Genomic DNA, 20,917 nt, shown 5'->3' with positions numbered 1-20,917 from the left:
GAGAAGAAATGATAAAAGGAGATGAGAATAAGAAGGTAGAGAATCTTCCTCCTTTTTATCGGGGATGAAACGATGATGCAAGATTCCTTGATATTATTTATTATACACAGCTTCATGTCGTTTTATACCACATGATAACATATAATAATATAAATTGATTTCTGTAACGTCACCCGTGAAGAAAACGTTATGTCGGCTACCCCACATCCACAACGAAAGCGTCCAAATATTGACATGTAATTTTGATTTTATCTACCAAATTCACACTTTCATTGTGATAACCTTCTCTCTCTCTCTCTCTCTCTCTCTCTCTCTCTCTCTCTCATGTTCGTGTATAACAGTATAAACCCCGTGAACAAGTCTTTAGCGTTACAATTCTAGTGGATGAATCATGGAGATGCCCCGAGTGTTACAAGTACAATAATTTAAAACTTATTCTCGTAGTTTAAATGAATTTAGTGTAACTGAATTGTTCGTTAAAAAAATAAATAAAGTTTTACTTTCTAAAATTTTGAATTGTATTGAACTGAACTTGATTGTCCCTTATTATATGAAACTAGAGTAAACACTCAAAATTTTACGATGGTTAAGATTAGTCATAACTTGATCGTGCTAACGAGTTTAAAAAAATCCGAATAGTGCAAGAGTGCAGTATGGTCCAGTCTAATTTAATATTTACTTTACTACATTTTACCAAACAAGTCTTAGTTTAATACAAGAGACTCGTAGTTATCGTGGTTCAGAGCATTTTATCTTGTATCAGATATCCTGCCTTGAATGGTAAAACCTAGTCTAGTTCAGCTAACAAACCCATCAAATGTAATGGACATAAAACTTTCATTTCTTCCTCTGGTGCTACAATTCCTTGAGGTGCAAGATTCCTAAACTCCAAGCCAACAAGGCTCCCAGCAAGGATCGGAGGTGGAAGAAACGTCTATCGTATGCAGTCATATATTTGCTTTGCAAAAAGGCTGTTTCCATGACTTGAACCCATAACCTTTCGGTCACAAAGGGACAACCTTTCCACTGCGCCAAGGCAAAAGATTCCTAAACCGATTTTAAAAGTTCACATTGCAATGACACTAACCATTCACATTGAAAACATATGGAAGATCAATTCAAGCTTAGAAAAAACTGATTAAATACACAGAAACAACAAAAGAAAAAACAAACATTGCATATGGTCCAATATCCTAGTGGATAAGATGTTAGGTTTCTACCCATGCGTCCCGTGTTCGAATCAGTAAGCCTCCATTGTTTGTGGAATTGGGGTCTTGATAATCTGCATAATTTGAACAACTTCTGCCATGGTAGGCCTGCAGGATGGAATCTGTGAGGTGCAAACCAAAGCCAACTTAAGCACTGGTAGGACTTCATCCTCTGGGTAGTCACGCATGCTAACATCAATGCACCCCAACGCATTCCCTTGCTCAAGCAAAACCCTAACATGGTCATTCAGTATTACCACATTGTCCTCCCCATACTCCACAGGCCTCCTCCCAGTCACGATCTCAAGAATCAACACGCCGAAACCATACACATCACATTTTTCATTCACCCTTAAGCTCTGGCATGCCAGTTCCGGCGCCACATAACCTAGTGCACTCTGAAATCTGTTACTCACTACATGCCGGTCTATCTTTGTCAGGAGCCTTGCCAGTGCAAAGTCTGATATCTTCGCGTTGTAACTCTCATCGAGCAAGATGTTACTAGGTTTGATGTTGTAGTGGATGATTGGTGGGCGGTATGAGTGGTGCAAATGAGCAAGTCCCTTTGCTGTTCCAAGCAAGATTTTGAACCTATTAGCCCATGAAAGAGGTGGACTTGAATGAGGTCTTTCATGGAGTTTGGATTGAAGGCTGCCATTGGTGGCAAACTCTGTTACTAACAGCTGCATCCGTGGAGTCCAATAGTACCCTTTTAGAGCGATTAGATTCGGGTGTCTTGCTTTCCCCAGAATTCTAACCTCTCTATCAAAATCTTCGAGGCACTGGATTATATTTGATGTGACCAGCTTCTTGATAGCAACTACTCTTCCTTGAGCTCCAAGTGGAATTTTGTAAACTGTTCCAAAGACTCCCTCGCCGATCTCTGAGGCCTTGTTGAGTAGGGATTCAGGACTGCTAATCCATTCCGGGGATGACCTTGAATCGAAGAGAATGAGCTTCCCCGATGCCAAACTACCTGATCGTGAAGAGCTCGAACACATGCTCTCCAAGGCAGTTTCCACAAATGCAGGCCTCCTTCTTGCGGATGCATTCAGAAGACTTATAACAATCACTCCCAAAACAATCAGGCTAGCTGCTGAAATTGCCACAATGGCGGATAAGCTAAGGAAGGTGTGGCGCTGGTCTTTTGTGGATGTTGCAGATTTGTTATGGTGTCTATGACCGCCCATTTGGTTGTTGTACGCAGTTGGATCAAGAACAAGAGGCTTAGGCACATTTAGCGTACACGGTCCCTGTAACAATGGTGAGCAAATTCCCAAATTTCCTTGCAGCGCAGTTTGATCCAAGCTCTGAAATACGCTCCCAGCAGGAAGCCTCCCTACCAACCTGTTATATGATATGTTCACAGCAAGTAGATTTTCTAGTTTTCCAAGTTCTTGGGGTATCTCTCCACTCAACTCATTGAACTCCAATTTAAGAATCTTGAGCTTATTTAGCTTCGAAATGGATTTCGGAATAGTACCACTTAAATTGTTATGTGACAAGCTCCTGAAACAAAAAAATGTGACGTTTCTTTTAGTTCAAATTCATAAGTAAATAAAAAGGCAAATGGGAAAAATTTAGGGAAAAAATAGGCAATCATGGACTTACATCAAATAGAGAGATGAGCAGTTGCCAATTTCATCAGGAATTGAGCCAGTCAATGAGTTTCCATCCAATTGGAGAATTGCCAGGCTTCCTGAATCACATACATCCTCTGGGATAGAACCGAACAAGGCGCTGTTTCGAAGATCTAGCACCGTTAAGTTCTGAAAGAAGCCGAGCTCTGGAGGCATCCTTGACTGAAGGTTGTTCCAGGACAAATTCAAGTACCTCAAGTTGGAGAAAAGTCCCACTTCTGCTGGAATATTTCCTTTGAGATTGTTGCTTGACAAATCCAACATCCTTAAAGATTCGAAGAGTCTGCTGGAACCCGGAGGAATAGAACCTGTAAGTCCCATGTGGGAGAAGTCAATTTCCTCCAACCCCAGATTAAACAAGCCCTCTGGTATGCTTCCAGTGAAAGTGTTACCCCTCAACCGAATCACCGACAAATCATTGCAGTATGCAAGAGAAGTTGGAATAGTACCAACAAGTTTGTTGTTTGACAAACTCAAATAATTGAGTGCTCTGAGGTCACTCATTGAAGGTGGGAGGCTTCCGGTGAAGCCATTGTTCGAAAAATCCAAATATTTGAGGCTGCTCATGCTACCAATCCACTGAGGGAAATCACCAGAGAACATGTTACCTGATAGACTGAAAAATGTCAAAGAATTCAACCTCTGAAGTGAGTCTTGTAATGCATCAGTGAACATATTATAGCTCAAATCAATCTTCTCTAAGTGAGGACATAGCCCTATATCCGCCGGCAAAGATCCCGAAAAGTGATTGCTTTGTAACAGAAGCTCTTTCAAGTTGTGTACGGCTGATATCCCTTGTGACACAGACCCGGAAAAGGCATTGTTCGAAAGATCTAGAGTGCGCAATCTTGCCAAAGACCAAATCCCAGAAGCGAAATCAGGGTTACCGGAGAAATGGTTGTTTGAGAGATTGAGACCGTTCAAAGAAGAGCATCTAGGCAGTGTGCTAGGCAAAGGACCTTCAAGCAAGTTACCAGATAACGAAAGATAGCGAAGCGAAAAGCAGTTATCAAACAGGTTATCAGGGAGTGGCCCTGAGAGTGAGTTCTCGGAAAGATCAAGAAATTTGATGGAGCTCATGTTGAAAAGATTAGTGGGAATTAATCCTGATAAACTGTTGTGGCTTAAATTGAGCTTTTCGAGATTCGGAGGCAGAGCAAGCTTCTCCGGACTAATATCTCCGCTGAAATTGTTGCTTGACAAAGAAAGTACCTTCAAATTTTGCAAGTTCTGAAGCCCTTTTCCGATTTTTCCCCTTAGGCCTAGGCCTTCGAGTGACAGCTGAGAGACTCTTCCGGTGGCTGGATTGCATTGTACATATTCCCAAGAACAAGGGGAGTTCTCATCTTCGTTCCATGAAGCGAGGTACGAGGAAGGATCATGGATGTCGGATTTGAAGACAAGTAGGCCTAGAACGTCGCTGTTGAGCTGTGAAGGAACTGTGGCGTCTCCCATGCAGGCGTGAAGAGATGCTAATATCAATATTGATGGCAGCATATGTTGGAGGAATCCGAGAGAAGCCATTGTTGACGAGAATACAGTTTCTAATGCTGATGGTTTCAGAAGTTATGGAAAGAGTGATGCTTTTACTTGTGTAACACCGTACGTACTTCACGAAAAATCCGCCATAAAAGACTGTTCGATTGCATTATTAGTTACTGTGAACTCACGAGAGAGAGAGAGAGAGAGAGAGAGAGAGTTGTCAAATACCAAATGGAGTGCGTAATGGTTGCTTTGTAAAGGCCAAAATGGGGGAAAAGGGAGAATGTGAGTGTGAAACTGGGACTTTTGAGTAAACTGATCGTCTTCACAGAGAGAGAGAGAGAGAGAGAGAGAGAGAGAGAGAGAGAGAGAGAGAGAGAGAGAGAGAGAGAGAGAGTATTTTCTTGCGTCACCAAATAGGGTTTGTATGGTCCCTTGTGAAGGCCCAAGAGATGAAAATTGTGGGTGAGTAGGCAAAGCTGTGAAAAATAATATTCTTCTACCATCATTTTCAGAAGACGTGTAGCTTTGGGTAAAAAAAAAAACATGTATTTTGTTGTTAGACTATGAATTTACGACTTAAATTCAAAGAAGAACTAACATGAAGTGAGTTAGCATTTGATTTCCATGGGAAAAAAACATTTTTAGTTATATTTTGCTAAAACTATTGCATGTATTTTTTGGAATTTTTAACCAATATTGGTTGGGAGAGAAATGGAGGTGCGAAGTACCACCTAAGATTTACACGTATAATTACATTATTAATAAGGTGATACTAGAAAGATCATTATTTGAAATTTTGAATCATATTTTGCAAATTATATGAAATGGTGGTTGATGGTTGGATTATTTATTTAAATTATTAAAGAATGTATCTTACCATTAACCAACACATCATCTGGTCTACAAATTATGGTCTAAAAATATGGTGTTCCTAGCATTTTACTCTTTACACTTGATTCTCTCTGACTTTAACCCTTACACTCATTATTTGTGTCTCATTTTATCCCATTCCGTCAACGGTTAAAGAATTGCGGGTTCCACTTACGTGGGAGTGACTCTTTTGTTTTTTTAATTCATTTTCACATTTAAAACATCTGAAATCATAAAAAACACTTTTAGAAGAATAATTACCCCAAATTTCATTATTAGCAACCCTAAATAGCTCAATTTCTCAAGATTGTTATTGAAACGCACAATTTCATTAATCTACTCCTAAATTAACGGCTTAAAAAGACTACACAACCCTTATCACATCAACGAAACTGAAACTAACTTTTCTCTCCACCCGTTGACGAAATGAAGTAATATTATAGGACGTGGAGGACAACCGCACAAGGAGTAATGTAAGACACAGTAGAGTATTGGAGGGTAAGGTGCGATTTTATGTCGAGTGTATTGACATATCTAAAAGTATGTCTTACTAATAATCAAGATTCACACATTTGACAACAGAAACATCTTACATTTCCCTAAACGTGAAAGAAGAGAGTGTTGGATGAGAGATAAGAGATTGAAAATTTGAAGCACCAAGGTTACGACAGTTTTGGTCAATAACGTGGGTCTAAGGGTTCCTTCTAATTACATGTGCCTGCCAACCGCATACCAAGTCAAATTTTCTTTATCTTTGTCGCTTGCTTCAGCTTCTTTGTTGCCTCGTTACTTCACTTTCCGTTTCCAAATAACATCTAATAATGCAAATGCAGGACCAGCTGCATCTGCATGCAATCCATTTTTTCCACAGAAGATTATTTTTTACTATTATTGCTAAGGAAAGTGAATTTGTATACATGCAAAAACATATTTTTGATGAAAAATACAAGGACTTTGAGTACCACTTGCACTTGCCACTTGGTAGAGTTAATGATCTCAGACATAATAATTCCAACTCTAATAATCTGTTTGCATATCAGCAGATTGAACGATTTGATAAAAATATTACATTGTGAGTAGTAAAATATTCCCCTTTTGAGTCCTTTTTATGCAAGAATATTATATTGCATGCTTGAAAAACACGTATTAATATAAATGGTATTTGTCACTTAAGTAGTGGAAAGTATATGCTGGAAACGGCTACATGATTGCATTCATGCCATGAAACTAGAGGGTGGCTTGAGTGCATCCGTGGAAAGCCCTTTAGGTAGCAACCAACCTCTATTACCACCCGAACCTCATCCACAATGGCTCAAACCCACCCAAAATTTTCCGGCATCATTGTCTGGACCCAAGATTTTGTGTTCAATTCCTTCATCTTTAGCGTAGCTTGTATTATAAAATAAAAAATAAAAAAAAATAAAACCCAGATTGAGACTAAATATATGTTGTGTTTGCATGTTTCAGGAGTTCCAAAAGCTCGCTAGTAATCCATTATTTTCATGTTTTACCTAATTTTGCGTATAATTGTTTCTTTGTTTGTATTCATTTGTCATTTTTACTACCTTTGAATTCCCAAATTTCAATCAAACCGTAACCGGTCGAGGATTCCTTTCGAATGTGTGTTGTTTTGGCCTGATAAAATATTAGGAGGAATTCCTACTTTTAGTGAATATTTTCTGCACTCTAAGCATCTTTTAAATTTTAATGAAACACAAACGACAGATTTATTCATTTTCTTGTGTCCTTCGAACCTAAGTTTAACAGTTTATGATTAAATAAAAAACATTCTTGTCTCTCCTCTCTCTGCCACTTTCGACCCCAACACCTTTTGGATTTGAAATTTTGAAATGTCGTTCAAACTCGAAGTAGGGCTTTCTCTCCTCCAATCCCCTCTCCTTCTCTTCGCTCTCACTTTTTTCTTCGTCTTTCTCTCTCTCTATAAACAATCAACAAAGATGTTGACGTGGCTTAATTGTGACTGTTCAAATAGGAAATGAGGGGAGAGGAGGAGAATTTGAAGAGGAGAAAATCATACTCCCTCAAACCCAACAACATATAAGGGAATTAGCAAATAAAAAACATTCACTCCTGAAATCTACCAGGAACCAACAATTGGTATATAGATAATTAGGTAATGCTTAAACCGATTCATGATAATTTTACAAACCTAACTACGAACCGAAGAAGAAAAAATTGAGCAGAATATCGACACGTTTGGTGTGCGTGCTCGTATTAATAATTTCAAACCTAACAACCAACATAAGAGGAAAGAAATGAGAAGAATCTATACGCAAGTAGGCAATTGAGTAAATCGAAACACATATGCATGCATGGTGGGTTGTGACTTGAGAGAAAGACACCGGCAGGGCTCACTCACATGGACCAACGTATGGTTCACGGGGACGCCCTTGGCAGCTAGCAAACATGTCACGGGCAAGGACAAAAGCAGCCCACTCGCCTCCTCACTTTGCATCGCTGTCAGTGTCACAGCCGAGGGAAGGAGTAAATCAAGATCTAATGGTTAAAACATTCGGAGTAACATCCAAGAATTTTTGTTCCACGGACAGTCTTAACTAGATATTGGAGCAGTGGGGTTCCTCTGTCTTTTTACTACAGGAGAACCTTGGCTTCCAGTTCCATTGGGACAGTGCAGAGATGACTCACACTAGTCTTACTCTTACAGATAGATTTGCAGTTTCATCAATTTCATAACCTTACCTTTTTTACATTTCATTGGCACCACAGATGAATTAGAGCATGACACTGGATAACGGAGATCAAAGAGAAATCACAAGTGAATACTCGAAGATAAACAACTCGCCACTCTAAGGAATCCACCAAAGAGATAAGAGTTTATGGATAGGAAGAAAAACACTCTTCACTAAACCAAGTTTAAAAATAATTCTTAATTTCTGAATAATTGTATTTCCATACATAAGTAGTGGTTTTAAATAGTTAGGCATGGAATAACCTTCTACCTTCCATGAAGAGGTTACTAAGCATAAACTTAATGTAAGACTAATCATGAACTTAACTGAAAATATGAACCATCTTTAAATTAAATATGATGAATGCACCATGATAATTAGACGAGTCCAAATTCGGTGTCAGAGCATTTTGAAGAGATGCTGCAAAATAACCAAAATTCTATTTTTTGGAACAAACGATATAGTATATACACTAAGAAGGGGGGAGGAGTAATGTGGTTTAAATTAAAGAGTCAAATTAAAAAAAAAAAAAACACATAACTTCATAAAAGAATCTCTCTTATGGCAAACTGAACAGTCACTCTTTAAATTTATAGATTATTAACCGTTCATCAGCTAAATATTAAAAAAATAATAAGACTCTAGCCTTGAGTTAGGAGAAAAGAAAGAGAAAGAAGACTGTATTAGAAAATAAGTGGGTTGAGTTTGAATTGTTAATAGTAAAATATTCAAAGTTCGTTAAAATATAGTGTTGCTATAATTGAAAAGTTGAGTAGAGTAGCTTAATTAATTTTTTAACATTGTTCATTAGCTTGTTTAACAAAAATTTAGAGCTTCTCTTGGAAATGCTCTTAAACAATGCAATCCAAGAATTATACTGTAGAACTCTAATCATTCATGATTAGTTATTACAAATGATAAAAAAAGAGAGTATAAAATTAAGAGCATGAAGTATTGAGATTAAGAGCTCGTTTGGAAATGTTTTTAAAATAACCTATAACAAAAACACTTAAAAGTACAAAAAATGTTTCATATATATAGTACAAAAAATAAAAAATAAAAACAAAAACAGTTAACAAACATACTTGACGATATCACATATTGTATTTCGGGCTTGTCTTCAATAATTGAAGACTGCTGAGTAGTCCGGAAAATGAATGACAAAGATGAAAAAGATTTCTTAAAGTAACCCTTCACGCTTATTTCCTAGACTACTAAGCGGTCCGGAACTATTGAACAAAATTGTTGTATTTCACTTTGCTACAGGAGAGAAAAAGGCACAAGGAACAGCGAAAAAAAGAAGAAGAAAAGATTAGGAAAAAGCAAAAAATGGGTTTATCAGGAAATGGTTTAACAAACAAGGGTTTCACATCACTGTACAAATTCTAAATTCTAATCAATCATTGGCTTATTCCAACTTTAAACTTGGTTTATCAAACTAACCTACACACAAAAAATAGTTAAAAACAAAGAGTTCGTAAACTGCAACCTCAGAGCACTCTTTCTGCTTTTAACTTCTGAGAAAATCACATTGCCAACACTGATGGACAGCCCTTCGCCAAAAGGATCAAAAATAGGAATCCAGATATCCGTACGTATGCCTTCTGTTATACTGTAGCAAGCTGGCGTATGTTCGGTCCCAGATTCCTATATACAGAGACTCATCATCGGGACTCATTGATGCACCGGATATCTCCCCAAAGAAATCAATCTCTTGCCGCCCTTTGTAATCTGCCTTTGTGCTATATATATGCACAAAATATGCAGGTTCCACGACCACCATGAACTGACCATCTGATGAAAAGCAAATTGACCTAGCAGCACCAAAGTTATTCTTCAGAACGGCAACTGGCAATGAAAGATTTCTTATGTCCCAGACTCGGGAAGTCTTGTCCTGGTTTCCGGTGGCAAATATGCGACCATCAGGATGCCATGCTGACGCAAAAGAGTAATCCAGATGACCAACGACCTTAGCAATAGTCTGAAATGACAAAAAAAAAAAAAAAAAAAAAAAAAGCAAAGTTGTATATAGTTAGTAAACTGTTCCCATCTTTGAAAATAAAACCTGGAAAATGCTTTTAGGTGTAAATTTGGAATTTAGAAGCACAACTGCTCTGCTAACACGAAGTTAAGGTATACTAAAAAATAAACAAAAAGTAGATATCTCCACGCTGAACAATTATAAAAACAACTGTGTAAGCAAAAATCTGTTATCGTATTAAAGATTACACTTGTATTGGTATTTTTCCACCATTAACCATTTCCTCAAAGTCTACATGTCTCGCGTTCAATTTTCACAAAGTTTACCTCATCTTATTAGCAAAAATATTTCTATGGAAAGAAACGCAACAAAATAAGTTGCAGACAAGAGTATCATGATCAGAAAAAAGATCTTGGTACCTTCCCATTCTGCGAATCCATGAGCAATGCATCTACATGATCACCAACAACCGCAACCAGCCTACGATCTGGGCTTATTGATGTATGCTGCAAATAAGGTCAGCTCCACGTTAAGAAAAGGAGTTATGGGAGGAATAACCACAGAAACCAACACATTAATTCCAGTTTAAGCAATTGCAGATCACTTCCAGTTTACAAGCACTTAAGTATATTGCACTCTTCTATTTCAAAGAGGTAATTTGTTTGAAGTCTGCAAAATATTTTCAATACTAGGATTGGCTCAATCAACATTTTGTGCTTTTAAGGAGACGGTCAATGAAGAAAAATTTGGCAAGTGGTATCGACCTTAGTTGGAGAGGAAAATTGTTCCTATGTCATTAGCTGAAAAGGAAAATTGCTTCAATTTATCTATAAAAGAACGAAATGTCCATCAAGCTAAACCAAAATATGAAATTAGTCTGCGACCTATACCAGTCACCAATTTCCTTTTATTTTAAAAATTGTCCTTGTCCTCAGCACAACCAATTGAACAAAATAAAACTGATTTGAAAGCTTGACTTCCTAGTTGACATCTCAACAATTTCCAAATATATCAGAAATAATACTCTTCAATGCACAACTTAGCCTTCTAATATTAATATCTAGGGAGGTTGGAGTCAATGAAACTCACAGAAAGTGAAAGTGTAAAGACAAATATGTAGATTCTTAGTATAGAAATAGAAAAAGGCGGGTAAGTTTATCTGACCGAAACCATCAATATGAATTAAGTTCTTAGGATGACTCACATTCACTGGCCAAGGGAAACAAAAGTGATTCAAAAGCTGAAACTTCTCCACGTCATATTCTCTTATGCCGCAGTCATTATTGGATGCCATGAAATGCATTCCACCCCTGGAAAAGCGTTTCTATATCAAGTTGTGTTTTATTAAAAGAAAAAATTCAGACGAACAGATTTTCAGAACTAGCTAAAATACCCCAATCTATCGTATATTTGTGATGGCTTACTCCTTGTTTATCAAGAGACTGCAGATAAAGACAGAAAAATATGATTTAATACTTAACTGAACATTAACCAGAAAAATAATCCTTTAACAGACTAAAGAGCTAGTTTGCATCTGATAATGACAAATATAGAATTACAAGAAACAAATTACACCCAACAAGAAATGAGCGCCTAAAATGCCATCAGTAGCTACCACATCAGTTGAATTTAATCATTTCATTAACAAACCATTGCGGAAACCAAAGATATGAATGCACGGACTAGGTCAAACCATTCTTACTAGTAGTACAACAAAAGAGCAACAAAACCACTTTCCTTATCCAAAAACTGAGCTCAGTGCGGATCCTAGTACACCGTATTAGTTATGCACTTTCCTAATCTAATTCCTAACCAGCATTTGTTTCAGGTTCAAGTCCGGAAGGTGTCTCTTAAGTTGCCTATCCAAGAACAGCTTCCATTACCCTCAACCTCAAGACTATTCCAAAACGTTTTCACATACTTCAACAAACACTTACTGGCACACTGTCACTGATATCCAATATTAGTCGGTTCTTACATTTCATTTAACTTAAATTCAGTCAAACATTTTACAAGATATTTAGACAATTCCCTGTCCATACTAGAATCTCAGCTTCTACATGCAACAATCTTGTGTACAAAATGGTACTCACACTCAATACAACATGTAAAAAATAAATATTAACCACCCCTTTCACAAAAGTTAATAATATTGTTACACAATTCATTTTTGTTTTCCTAGGTAGAAATTATTAATTTCAAGACAGAAATTACAAGCACCACACAACATAGCTCATAATATAAAAACCAAGCTATTCATGTCTGACTCCCCTGAAAGCCGCTATTGCCAGTTGTTCTGATTGGTAAAGGACAAACGAAACTGGAGTTAAAACTCTGGTAGCGAGGTCATATCTCTACCCCAAAAAGAAGTAATTTTCCAAGATCAAATACGGTAACCAAATTTCCAGCCAGCTAATGGCATTAGCTCTTTTCTTGACAAGTCAATGGCAAAGCAAAATCACCAGAATGGCAGGATCCCAGACAAGTCTAATTGTCAGATTTACCAAACAATACGTCTAATGTGGAAATACTTAACTCTCATCAAACAGCCATGCACTGTCAACATGCTATTGAGATGTAAACATTAGAAACTCACTTTACAAGTACGCTCTCCTTAAAAGCCACCAGCAACAAGAAAATTGTCCTTGACTGCCAGTGTGCTTATCTGAGTCTGCATAAAACCCTCCAATAAACTTCCTGCATGTTTCTGCAAGACCATAGAACTTGGCAAACTTAAACTATGGACATAAGTAGAGGACAAATCGCAATTATAAGGAACACTTCAATGTATGTAACATAATTGGGAGAAGGAGAGAGCATAAACCAACAAAAGCTGAAAAAAAATGAAAAACAATCCATTTGATTACTTTATTTTCTTTCAAAGAAACTAGATCATACAAATTATGTACAGGAGGTTGTACTACCTCTGTTGGGGCAACATGTCCTGCAAAATTGAGAACATCAGACAAATTCCCAGATAGAGAGGACCAATGCATGACTGAAAAGTTGGACATGAGGTAGACATCATGCTTTGAAGTGGCCCAAACCAAATTTCTCAGCTGCATGTAAAAATCAATAAAGAACGTCAAGTAGGATATAAAGGTAAACTTCATGAACATTATCGTGCAAAAGTTTTATGAACATTAGCTTGCGAAAACAGCTAAAAGGAGTGGATAACTTTATCTTGTTAGAATAAAAAAAAGTATCATTTAACTAAAGCAAAATTATCTAAGGCAATAAGTTCATACACACAAAACCCATGAATGAGAGAGAGAGAGAGAGAGTGGGACTAGTGGTGAAGTATACCTTCAAAAAATGTAAAACTAATACACAGTTATGGCATTGCAGGTCCACAAACCTGGAAATAAAGGATTGTAGGTTTAACCAGTCCTGTATTATGGAAGAAGTCATAGTAGTTTCCACCTTTCTGCATTTGTTTGCACTCCTGGTCAAAGTTAACACATATTATCAGTGACGTCTGCTAACTTCAATAGTGACTTGCTAATTGGGGAAATGAAATGAAATGAAGAAAATGCTCGAGAACAAGAAGAAAACCTTGTCCACAGCTTCCCCAGATAAAGGGATGTTCTCATAATTCCTGTACTGTTCTAGCCTCGTCAATCATTATTTTTCCCTTGTTATGTTCAATCTGTCCCATGGAATACCTTGAATGTCCTTTCCCCTTCTCGCTTGTGCAGATGACGTATCTGACACTTTGGTAAGCTGCTCAAACTCAAAAACAAGGGATTTCAAGTCCATTTAGTACAACAGGAAAAAACAAAGGATTGAACAATGGGAGCCAAGAGTTGATGGAAACAAACCATGTCATACTCATCAAGACCCATATCTCCACCTTGATTTTCTTCCTCCACATCCTCGACGAAATCAGACATGTCCCCTTCATCCGCCATAAAATCGAACTGATAGCCCTGCTGGTAAGACATGCTCTATCTGCATTCAAGTTCACAATTTCAACATCTTCAACAATTCCAGCACACTTAATAATCACCAAACACACCCAGACATACTTTTCTGGCATCGTTGTCATTATGAGGAAGTTTGACTGGAGCTTCTCGCATCTGTATAATGCCTGCAATTTGAAATTAGACACCCTATGAGATCTTGCGGAGAATTTCCAAACGCAGCTCTGATCACATAATCCTTATTACACTCAATTCATAACTCATAAGTAATTGCTGTAAGAGTAACTAGGCAAAATAAGTTCAAGCTCATACAGAAATTTCATCCTGTAAACTGTTTTTCGAACAATACTGTTTTGTTTTCATGCATATCCTAGATACCAACAAAACTGTGAAATGGATATTTTAATAACACTACTACCTTGACATGATTGATTGGAAATCAAATACAACTTCCTGTGAACTCAATTCCACGTCACCAACCTGCTCACTCAACGAGCAACAACAGCAGTAAGTAATAGAGCTGCGCAATATCATTCTTGCCATGTTGAAGTAGCAAATAACATAGTGAATTATCTGTACCTAGTACATAAGTATGTGAACAACGATGCATTTAAACAAGTGCAGAGATATGAATAATAAAAACCTGAATTTCTGACCTTCTGATGATTCACCATGAAAATGGCTTTGGAGCAGTAAATAAATTCTAGCAGCAGAGACCTGCTGCATATTCTCATTAAGCAACATCATCTGAAAGCCTTGGTGCAGAACATCGAAACTGTGTCATATGGATACAATTTAGGAAATGTGAGTTGATACTGCAAAATCACAATTTTCCAAAAACTAGATATGAAGACCACAAGGAATATTACAATCAAGTAAGATTCTAACGAATTGTTTTGTTTTCATATTAACTTATTTAACATCTTAAAATGCCCACCAAGATGCCCTTTTTCAATCCTACCCCCCATTTCTTCTATAGAAATTTTACAAATAACCCTTCTACTCTTGCTTGTATCCCTTGTGTATCCATTGTATATGGCTCACACATATCCATCCCATACCCAAAAATCAAAATTTCCAAGAAATTAACAAGATACAGATTTGGAATATCTGATATCCATCAAGGCATCATGGGGATGTATTGGTATTGGATCCTGCATTCTCAAGAATTTTGGGGTAACCATGCTATGAAATTATATAAGATGACTTACCTCCTTTGAATAGGTAGGAGATAAAAGTTCTAGTTTTCTTGAATTTCTAGCCGCTTTACAAAGTGGAGTAAAAATGTAGTCACTTCATTAAGCAAGCAACAGTCATTCGCATCCTCATGTTGCATATACTTGCACACGGACTCTGATAGAAATGCGCTCCACTCCTCAACAGAACCGTCAACCAGGTCACCAGGTCCAGTGAGTCATCAGATGGTGCATGAGTAACAAACAATGATGGTCTAGAAAACACACTAATTTCTGTCAGATGTCTCTTCTTGCATATGCCAATGGATATCCTGTGCAAATAATTGAGATATATAAGAACAATAAAAAACAAAAACAAATAATTTACAGTGACAAGCAGAGGCAATTAGATATCCGCAGCACCAACCGTTTCACACATATCATTAAATAGAAATTTTGGGATAAAAAAAAAATTGTTCTGTTTTTTTATTTAAAAAAAAAAAAGGAAAAAAAGAAGCCAACGTAAGAACTAGAGAGCAGAAGCAATCCTACTGGTTACTACTGTGGTATCAAAGATCTGTGTGATCATTATCTTTCAAAGATCTTTCCAAAATGAATCTAAAATTCTGGACTAACCTCTAAATGCTACTGAAAGGGTCTTTACAAACCTTAAAAAAAGCACAAAAGACAACTTATAGGTAGATACTGTAAATTTACAGCTTGAGGCAGCTCAATCACATACTGCAGCAAAGTAAGATAGGTCATCCACAACAAATCAGAAGGCACTTATGCGAAATGCTACCAAGACAGTAAGGCAAAGTTGAGAGATAAGAACAAAACTGCTCCTGAACAGACAAGTCGGCCAAACCATTCAACATAAGATACACAAACAAACAATTCATTCAAGTAGTTGTCCATGAGTTCCAATATTGTCACATTTTCTTAATTCATTCCTTTAAATAGTCAATAATGGCTTAAAGGTCCATGCACAGATGTAAAATGCATGGCCACTCATAAAATTTACATGCTGATACAGAAACAAATAGACTTGTTACCGTGCTTCCTTAATTGTGCATGTGCTCACACAACACAAAATGTCACATTAAATTCAACACTTCTCAAAATTAAAACCAGTATAGAAGAAGTAGTTCAACGTTTTATCTATGCAATATTTCTTAAATGCAAATTAGATGTTCTCTATGCACAATTCTTTATGAGCACTGGATTGAGGTTTATTTGGTTAGGGTTTGATTTTGGGGCTTAGGGATATAAAGGTAAAGGCCTAAGAAATAAAAGCCATAGGAATTTTTTTTTTTTTTCATTTTCTAGGGCATTAAATGTATCATATTCCCACCTAAAAGATAGAACCAAATAAAGAAAAGAAATGATTGAAAATATACATGAAGAGGAAAAAGACATTTTCATGTAAAAGAAATAGTTGAAAACTACAGTATGGAAGAAAAGATGAATTAGAGAGGCAAACCATGTGGCATATGCTATCTGTAGTTGAAGAGCTTCGTCCCAATTGTTAGCTTTAATAAGCCCTTTAATAAGATGAAAGAATGTATCCAGCTCTGGAAAACCACCATGCCTCATCATGTCTGCAAACATCTCCAGTGCCTTACCGACCTTATTTGCATGTGAAAGACTCTCAATCAATGAAGTGTACATATTCTTGTTCACAGATGTAAACGGTGAAGAGGACGAAATCTCTTTAAGCAGCTCAAGAGCCACTTCCAACCTTCCAGCCTTTACAAAGAACTTCGTATATGTGAGTAATTGGCACTGTGTCACATTCACTCATCTCATTTAAAAGCCCAAGAGAGGTCATGAACTCTCTAATGTAACCTTCAATAACATTACGGTAGCCTACCATATGCTTAGGCCAATGTGTTTGTTTCATTTCATCCATAAGCTTATGAGCTTCATCCAGTAGTCCAGTTGAACAGCAATGATTTATCAAAACCCCGTAGGAGATAAAATTTGGAGCACAACCCTCAGAGCTCATTTGTTTAAAAAGCTCAACACACTTTTCGATATTACCTGCTTTCCCAAAGCCATCTATCATTGCGGTATAAATCACAACATTCGGATAACACCCTTTTTCTTCCATCATCAGCATAAGCTTATAGGCTTCATCTGTTTTTCCAACTTTACACAGGGCATCAATCATCTCTGTGTAGATAACAACATTTGGTGCACATGAGTGTTCTAACATTTTGGACAAGACTTTTGAAGCGAGATCCAGTCTTTTATCCTTAAACAACCTATCAATCAAAGAACTGTATGTATACACATTTGGACTGTACCCTTGCTCTGACATCTTAGCAAACACCTCTTGTGCTTCATCTAGCTTCCCATACTTGCAAAATCCATCTACAAGAGCATCATAAATAATATGGTTAGGTTCACAACCTTCTTCTGACATAGCATGCAATAAATCACGGGCCTCTTTAACCTTGTGTGCTTTGCATAAACCACCCACCAAAGCCCCACATCAACATCAGGGACGTCCACATTACCTCTCATTCTCTCATATATCTGGCAAGCCTTTTCAATTCTACCAGCTTTACAATGACCATCAATTAAAGCAGTATAAGTAATAACATTAGGACTGCAACCTTCAGTCAACATCATCTCAAAGAGTTGATCAGCATCAGACACCTTCTTTGCTTTAAGGTATGCATGTATAAGAGCAGTATATGTCACCACGTTTGGAGCACAACCATTTCGTATCATTTCATTAAACCAGCTCTGAGATTGTTCAATAAGACCAGCTTTACAAAAACTATCAATTAAAATAGTATAGGTATAGACATCAGGAACAATACTATTCCCTTTCATTTCTTTAAACAACAAAAATGCTTGTTCTACCTTGGAGGCATTACACAAAAAGCCAATAACATTAGCATACGTATTAGTGTCAGGAACAAAACCCCTGTTCATCATTTCGCTGACAACCTTATAGGCTTTCTCAAATTTTCCGGCACCGCAAAGACACCATGCAAAATTGCTCACATTGACCTTACTTAGCATAACCCCTGCATCAAGCATCTCACCATAAGCTTTTTCAGACCAATCTAACTTATTTGGGCTTGGTAATTCCTTGTTTCCACATATACCATCAATCAAGATATTGTAAACCACGTAGCCTGTCTGGCACTCACATCTTACCATTTTCTTAAGTAACTTATGAGCATAAGAGTAATCTCCGGACCTACAATAAGCATGTACAAGAGAACTAAATATCTGAGGGCTTGGAATACGACCTTCTGTGATCATCATACTAAGAATTCTCTTGCACCTACCGAGCTGTCTTTTCTTCAAACACCCATAAAGCAAAGTCCTATAGGTCACAACATTAGGAATGCAAGAATCGCATCGCATTCCGTTCAAAAAATCCTTAGCTTCCTCAAAAAGTGAAGCTTCACACAACCCAGATATCATCTTCGTGTAAAGAATAGTATTGGGCACAAACTCTTCCTTCTCAACCAATGCGAGAGCTTCCTTCCACCTCCCAGCTTTGCAAAGGGTGTGAACAAATGAACCAAATGTATACTCATCCATCTTAAACCCTGAATCCAACATCTCCACATGGACCAAGTGTGCTGTGTCCAACTTATCTGCTTCTAGAACCACTTGAACTAAAGCATTGTAAGTTGCTTGAGTTGGCTTGTATCCGATATCCTTAAGACTCCCCAGCTCTTCCAAAGCTACATTCCACAACCCATTTTGGCAGTACTTCCGAATCAACACATTAAGCAACTTCCTAAGCACCTCTCTATCAGCACCCTTAATTTCTTGCAGAAACTGTTCCGCTACCCTCTTATTACCACACTCCAATAACTCTAACAACGCGTTGTACACGGGAGCAGTGTGACTATACCCAATTTGTTTACCTGCACATATGAAAAATTTCACACCCAATTCAGGATTTTGTATAAGCTTCAACACCTCCACCACCAGAGTTTCATTCAGATTATCCCTAAACTGCCTAAGAAACTTCTGGGTTCATCAAACTCATCATTATTATTCCTGATAGCATTCGAAATCAAAATGGCATTGTTAGAAAACTTAGCTGATTCAAATTTTGCTATCGAAGACCCACCACCAGCACTGGTATCCAACACCGAATCGCGCAGAGAGGCGAATTCCTCTGCTGAAATAGACTCAACTCCAGAACTCTCCGGCTTGAACAAATAGTTGGGATCGAACAGACCATCGAGATTGTCCTGCCAAGAAGTGCAAAGTAATCTGGGAAAGCAAAGCTTTAGACTTTGGTGGGAGGATTTGAATGGAGAAGGGAATGGTTGTGATGGGTTTGTGGAGAAAAATGGGTTGGACTTCGGAGGGGACGGAGATATGGCGGAAATTGATTGCCAGAGGAGAGTTTTCAACCGCCTTCTGCTCATTTTTGAGCTGCGAGAAGCTTGGAGCGGGTGATTGTTTTCAGGGTTTATGCTGGGGTTTTGTTTTCAGGCCGGGTTTAAAACTGGTTTTGAAAAGACTAAAAAGCGCTTTTACCTGTATTTGGAAGCAAAACACTGTGTGTCTTTAAAATTGACTGAAATCGGTTTTAGAGAAATTTCTGATGCTTCTTCCAAGAAATATTTAAGTTTTTTTTTTAAGATTTACTAGCATTTTACTAAGAATTGTTTCAAAAAATATTTTCAGACATTTTAAAAACACATCTAAATAAGCTCTTCAAGTGTTTTATTTAAAATGTAACTCTTCAGATATAAGTTTGTTGAACTATGTTGCAGTTTGACAACTAAAATTTGTTCATTCACAATTTTACTCCAACTGACTCCACACATTTTATAGTATTTTTAGGAGCTTTGTAGTGTCATTACCATTTCTAAGAAAAACTTCAAAAAAAAAAGGATATTTTTAGTTTAGGTACCAATTGAAAAATCAATCCAATCATCTTATAAATATCACTGTACTTCAAAATAATGGAATAATTGCTACTCAATCTCACTAAATTTTTTGGTAACTAGTGGCCGGCCAATCAACTTTCAGGTGACTTTTATGGCAACCTTCGACTTTTTCGGTGATCGATTGGTCAACTATCCAGTGACTGGTGACCAGTAGATCAATCCTAAACCATTTTGAAAGAAAACATGATTTCAAAATGTCTTCAATGAGATTTGAACTTAAAACTACAAAATAAAACTATCAACATACCAAAGTCGGATCGGATCAAACTTAATTCATATCCAGATCCATGTATAATCAAATTAATGGATTCAAATCATTAGATCTAACTTGTTAATCCATGTCCCATTTAGTATCGAATCAGATCAGATTAAGACATAGCAAAGATTAGAATATCATTAGCAACCTCATTCTTTTATTATATATTTTTTTATTTTTGAGTTTTATCACAAATGATACTTTATGTTTTGTCAATGCATCAATTTGGTCCCTCATATTTCAAACTCATCAATTTCGTCATTTATCTGTTACTCCATTTCATCAGTGTGATGTGTGGGACCCATAGGGGCCTATAAAGCCAATCATAATGATGCCATATGGACTAATCCTTCGTGTTTTTTTTTTTTTTTTGAACAAATAATATTCTCTATACTAAAGGGGTGGGGAAGTGGGCTAGCCATAATAATGTTGTTCAAATTCACCGTTGGCAAGAATCAAACATAAGACTTCTCAATTACAAATGAAGTTGAATACCACTAAACTGTAATACTAAGTGACTAATCCTTCTTTTTTAAAAATAATTTAAAATTCTGAAACAATAAACAACCACTCTCACTCCCTGTATCCACTTTTAAAGCCAATCATAAGGCATTCTAGTTTTGACAAACAAAAAAGTTGGAATTTTCAAATGCTAGTGTTTTTATCCCAAATGGTCCATTATATTATGTCAACTTATTAGTTTGGTCCTTTATGTTCTAAACTCATCA

At 37.1% G+C, this 20,917-nt stretch overlaps 1 protein-coding gene and 2 pseudogenes across 3 annotated transcripts; all 3 read right to left on the bottom strand.

Annotated features, from left to right (window-relative positions):
* Positions 1-1,071: 1,071 nt before the first annotated feature.
* Positions 1,072-4,759, bottom strand: LOC137723124 (Leucine-rich receptor-like protein kinase family protein). The gene is made up of 2 exons (XM_068462293.2): positions 2,820-4,759; positions 1,072-2,717 (listed from the first exon to the last, which is right to left on the bottom strand). Exons 1-2 carry the CDS (start codon positions 4,370-4,372, stop codon positions 1,241-1,243), a joined length of 3,030 nt encoding a protein of 1,009 aa, XP_068318394.2. The 5' UTR covers positions 4,373-4,759; the 3' UTR covers positions 1,072-1,240.
* A 4,467-nt stretch (positions 4,760-9,226) lies between these two features.
* LOC137723213 (putative WD repeat-containing protein C2A9.03) lies at positions 9,227-15,044 on the bottom strand (annotated as a pseudogene). Its single transcript, XR_015961395.1, has 13 exons — positions 15,030-15,044; positions 14,475-14,593; positions 14,237-14,298; positions 13,924-13,985; positions 13,717-13,846; positions 13,451-13,618; positions 13,254-13,340; positions 12,820-12,954; positions 12,492-12,602; positions 11,260-11,337; positions 11,100-11,219; positions 10,315-10,401; positions 9,227-9,895 (listed from the first exon to the last, which is right to left on the bottom strand). The product of XR_015961395.1 is annotated as a putative WD repeat-containing protein C2A9.03 (transcript).
* Positions 15,045-15,129: 85 nt separating this feature from the next.
* Positions 15,130-19,504, bottom strand: LOC148697290 (uncharacterized; annotated as a pseudogene). The gene is made up of 2 exons (XR_015961394.1): positions 16,477-19,504; positions 15,130-15,325 (listed from the first exon to the last, which is right to left on the bottom strand). The product of XR_015961394.1 is annotated as an uncharacterized LOC148697290 (transcript).
* Between the last annotated feature and the right edge of the window lie 1,413 nt (positions 19,505-20,917).

The sequence above is a fragment of the Pyrus communis genome, chromosome 4 (genome assembly GCF_041283825.1).
Source record: "Pyrus communis isolate YQ-2024b chromosome 4, ASM4128382v1, whole genome shotgun sequence".
NCBI lineage: Eukaryota > Viridiplantae > Streptophyta > Magnoliopsida > Rosales > Rosaceae > Pyrus > Pyrus communis.
The sequence above is the reverse complement of the archived record's forward strand: the minus strand, read 5'-3'. Positions and strand labels throughout refer to the sequence as shown.

What these genes read in the sequence shown, in the direction of transcription:
- LOC137723124 (XM_068462293.2), bottom strand. Translation starts at nt 4,372, where the DNA reads ATGGCTTCTCTCGGATTCCTCCAACATATGCTGCCATCAATATTGATA. An exon ending in TGCTCATCTCTCTATTTGAT is followed by an intron (nt 2,718 to 2,819) that starts GTAAGTCCATGA and finishes TTTTTGTTTCAG; the next exon opens with GAGCTTGTCACATAACAATT.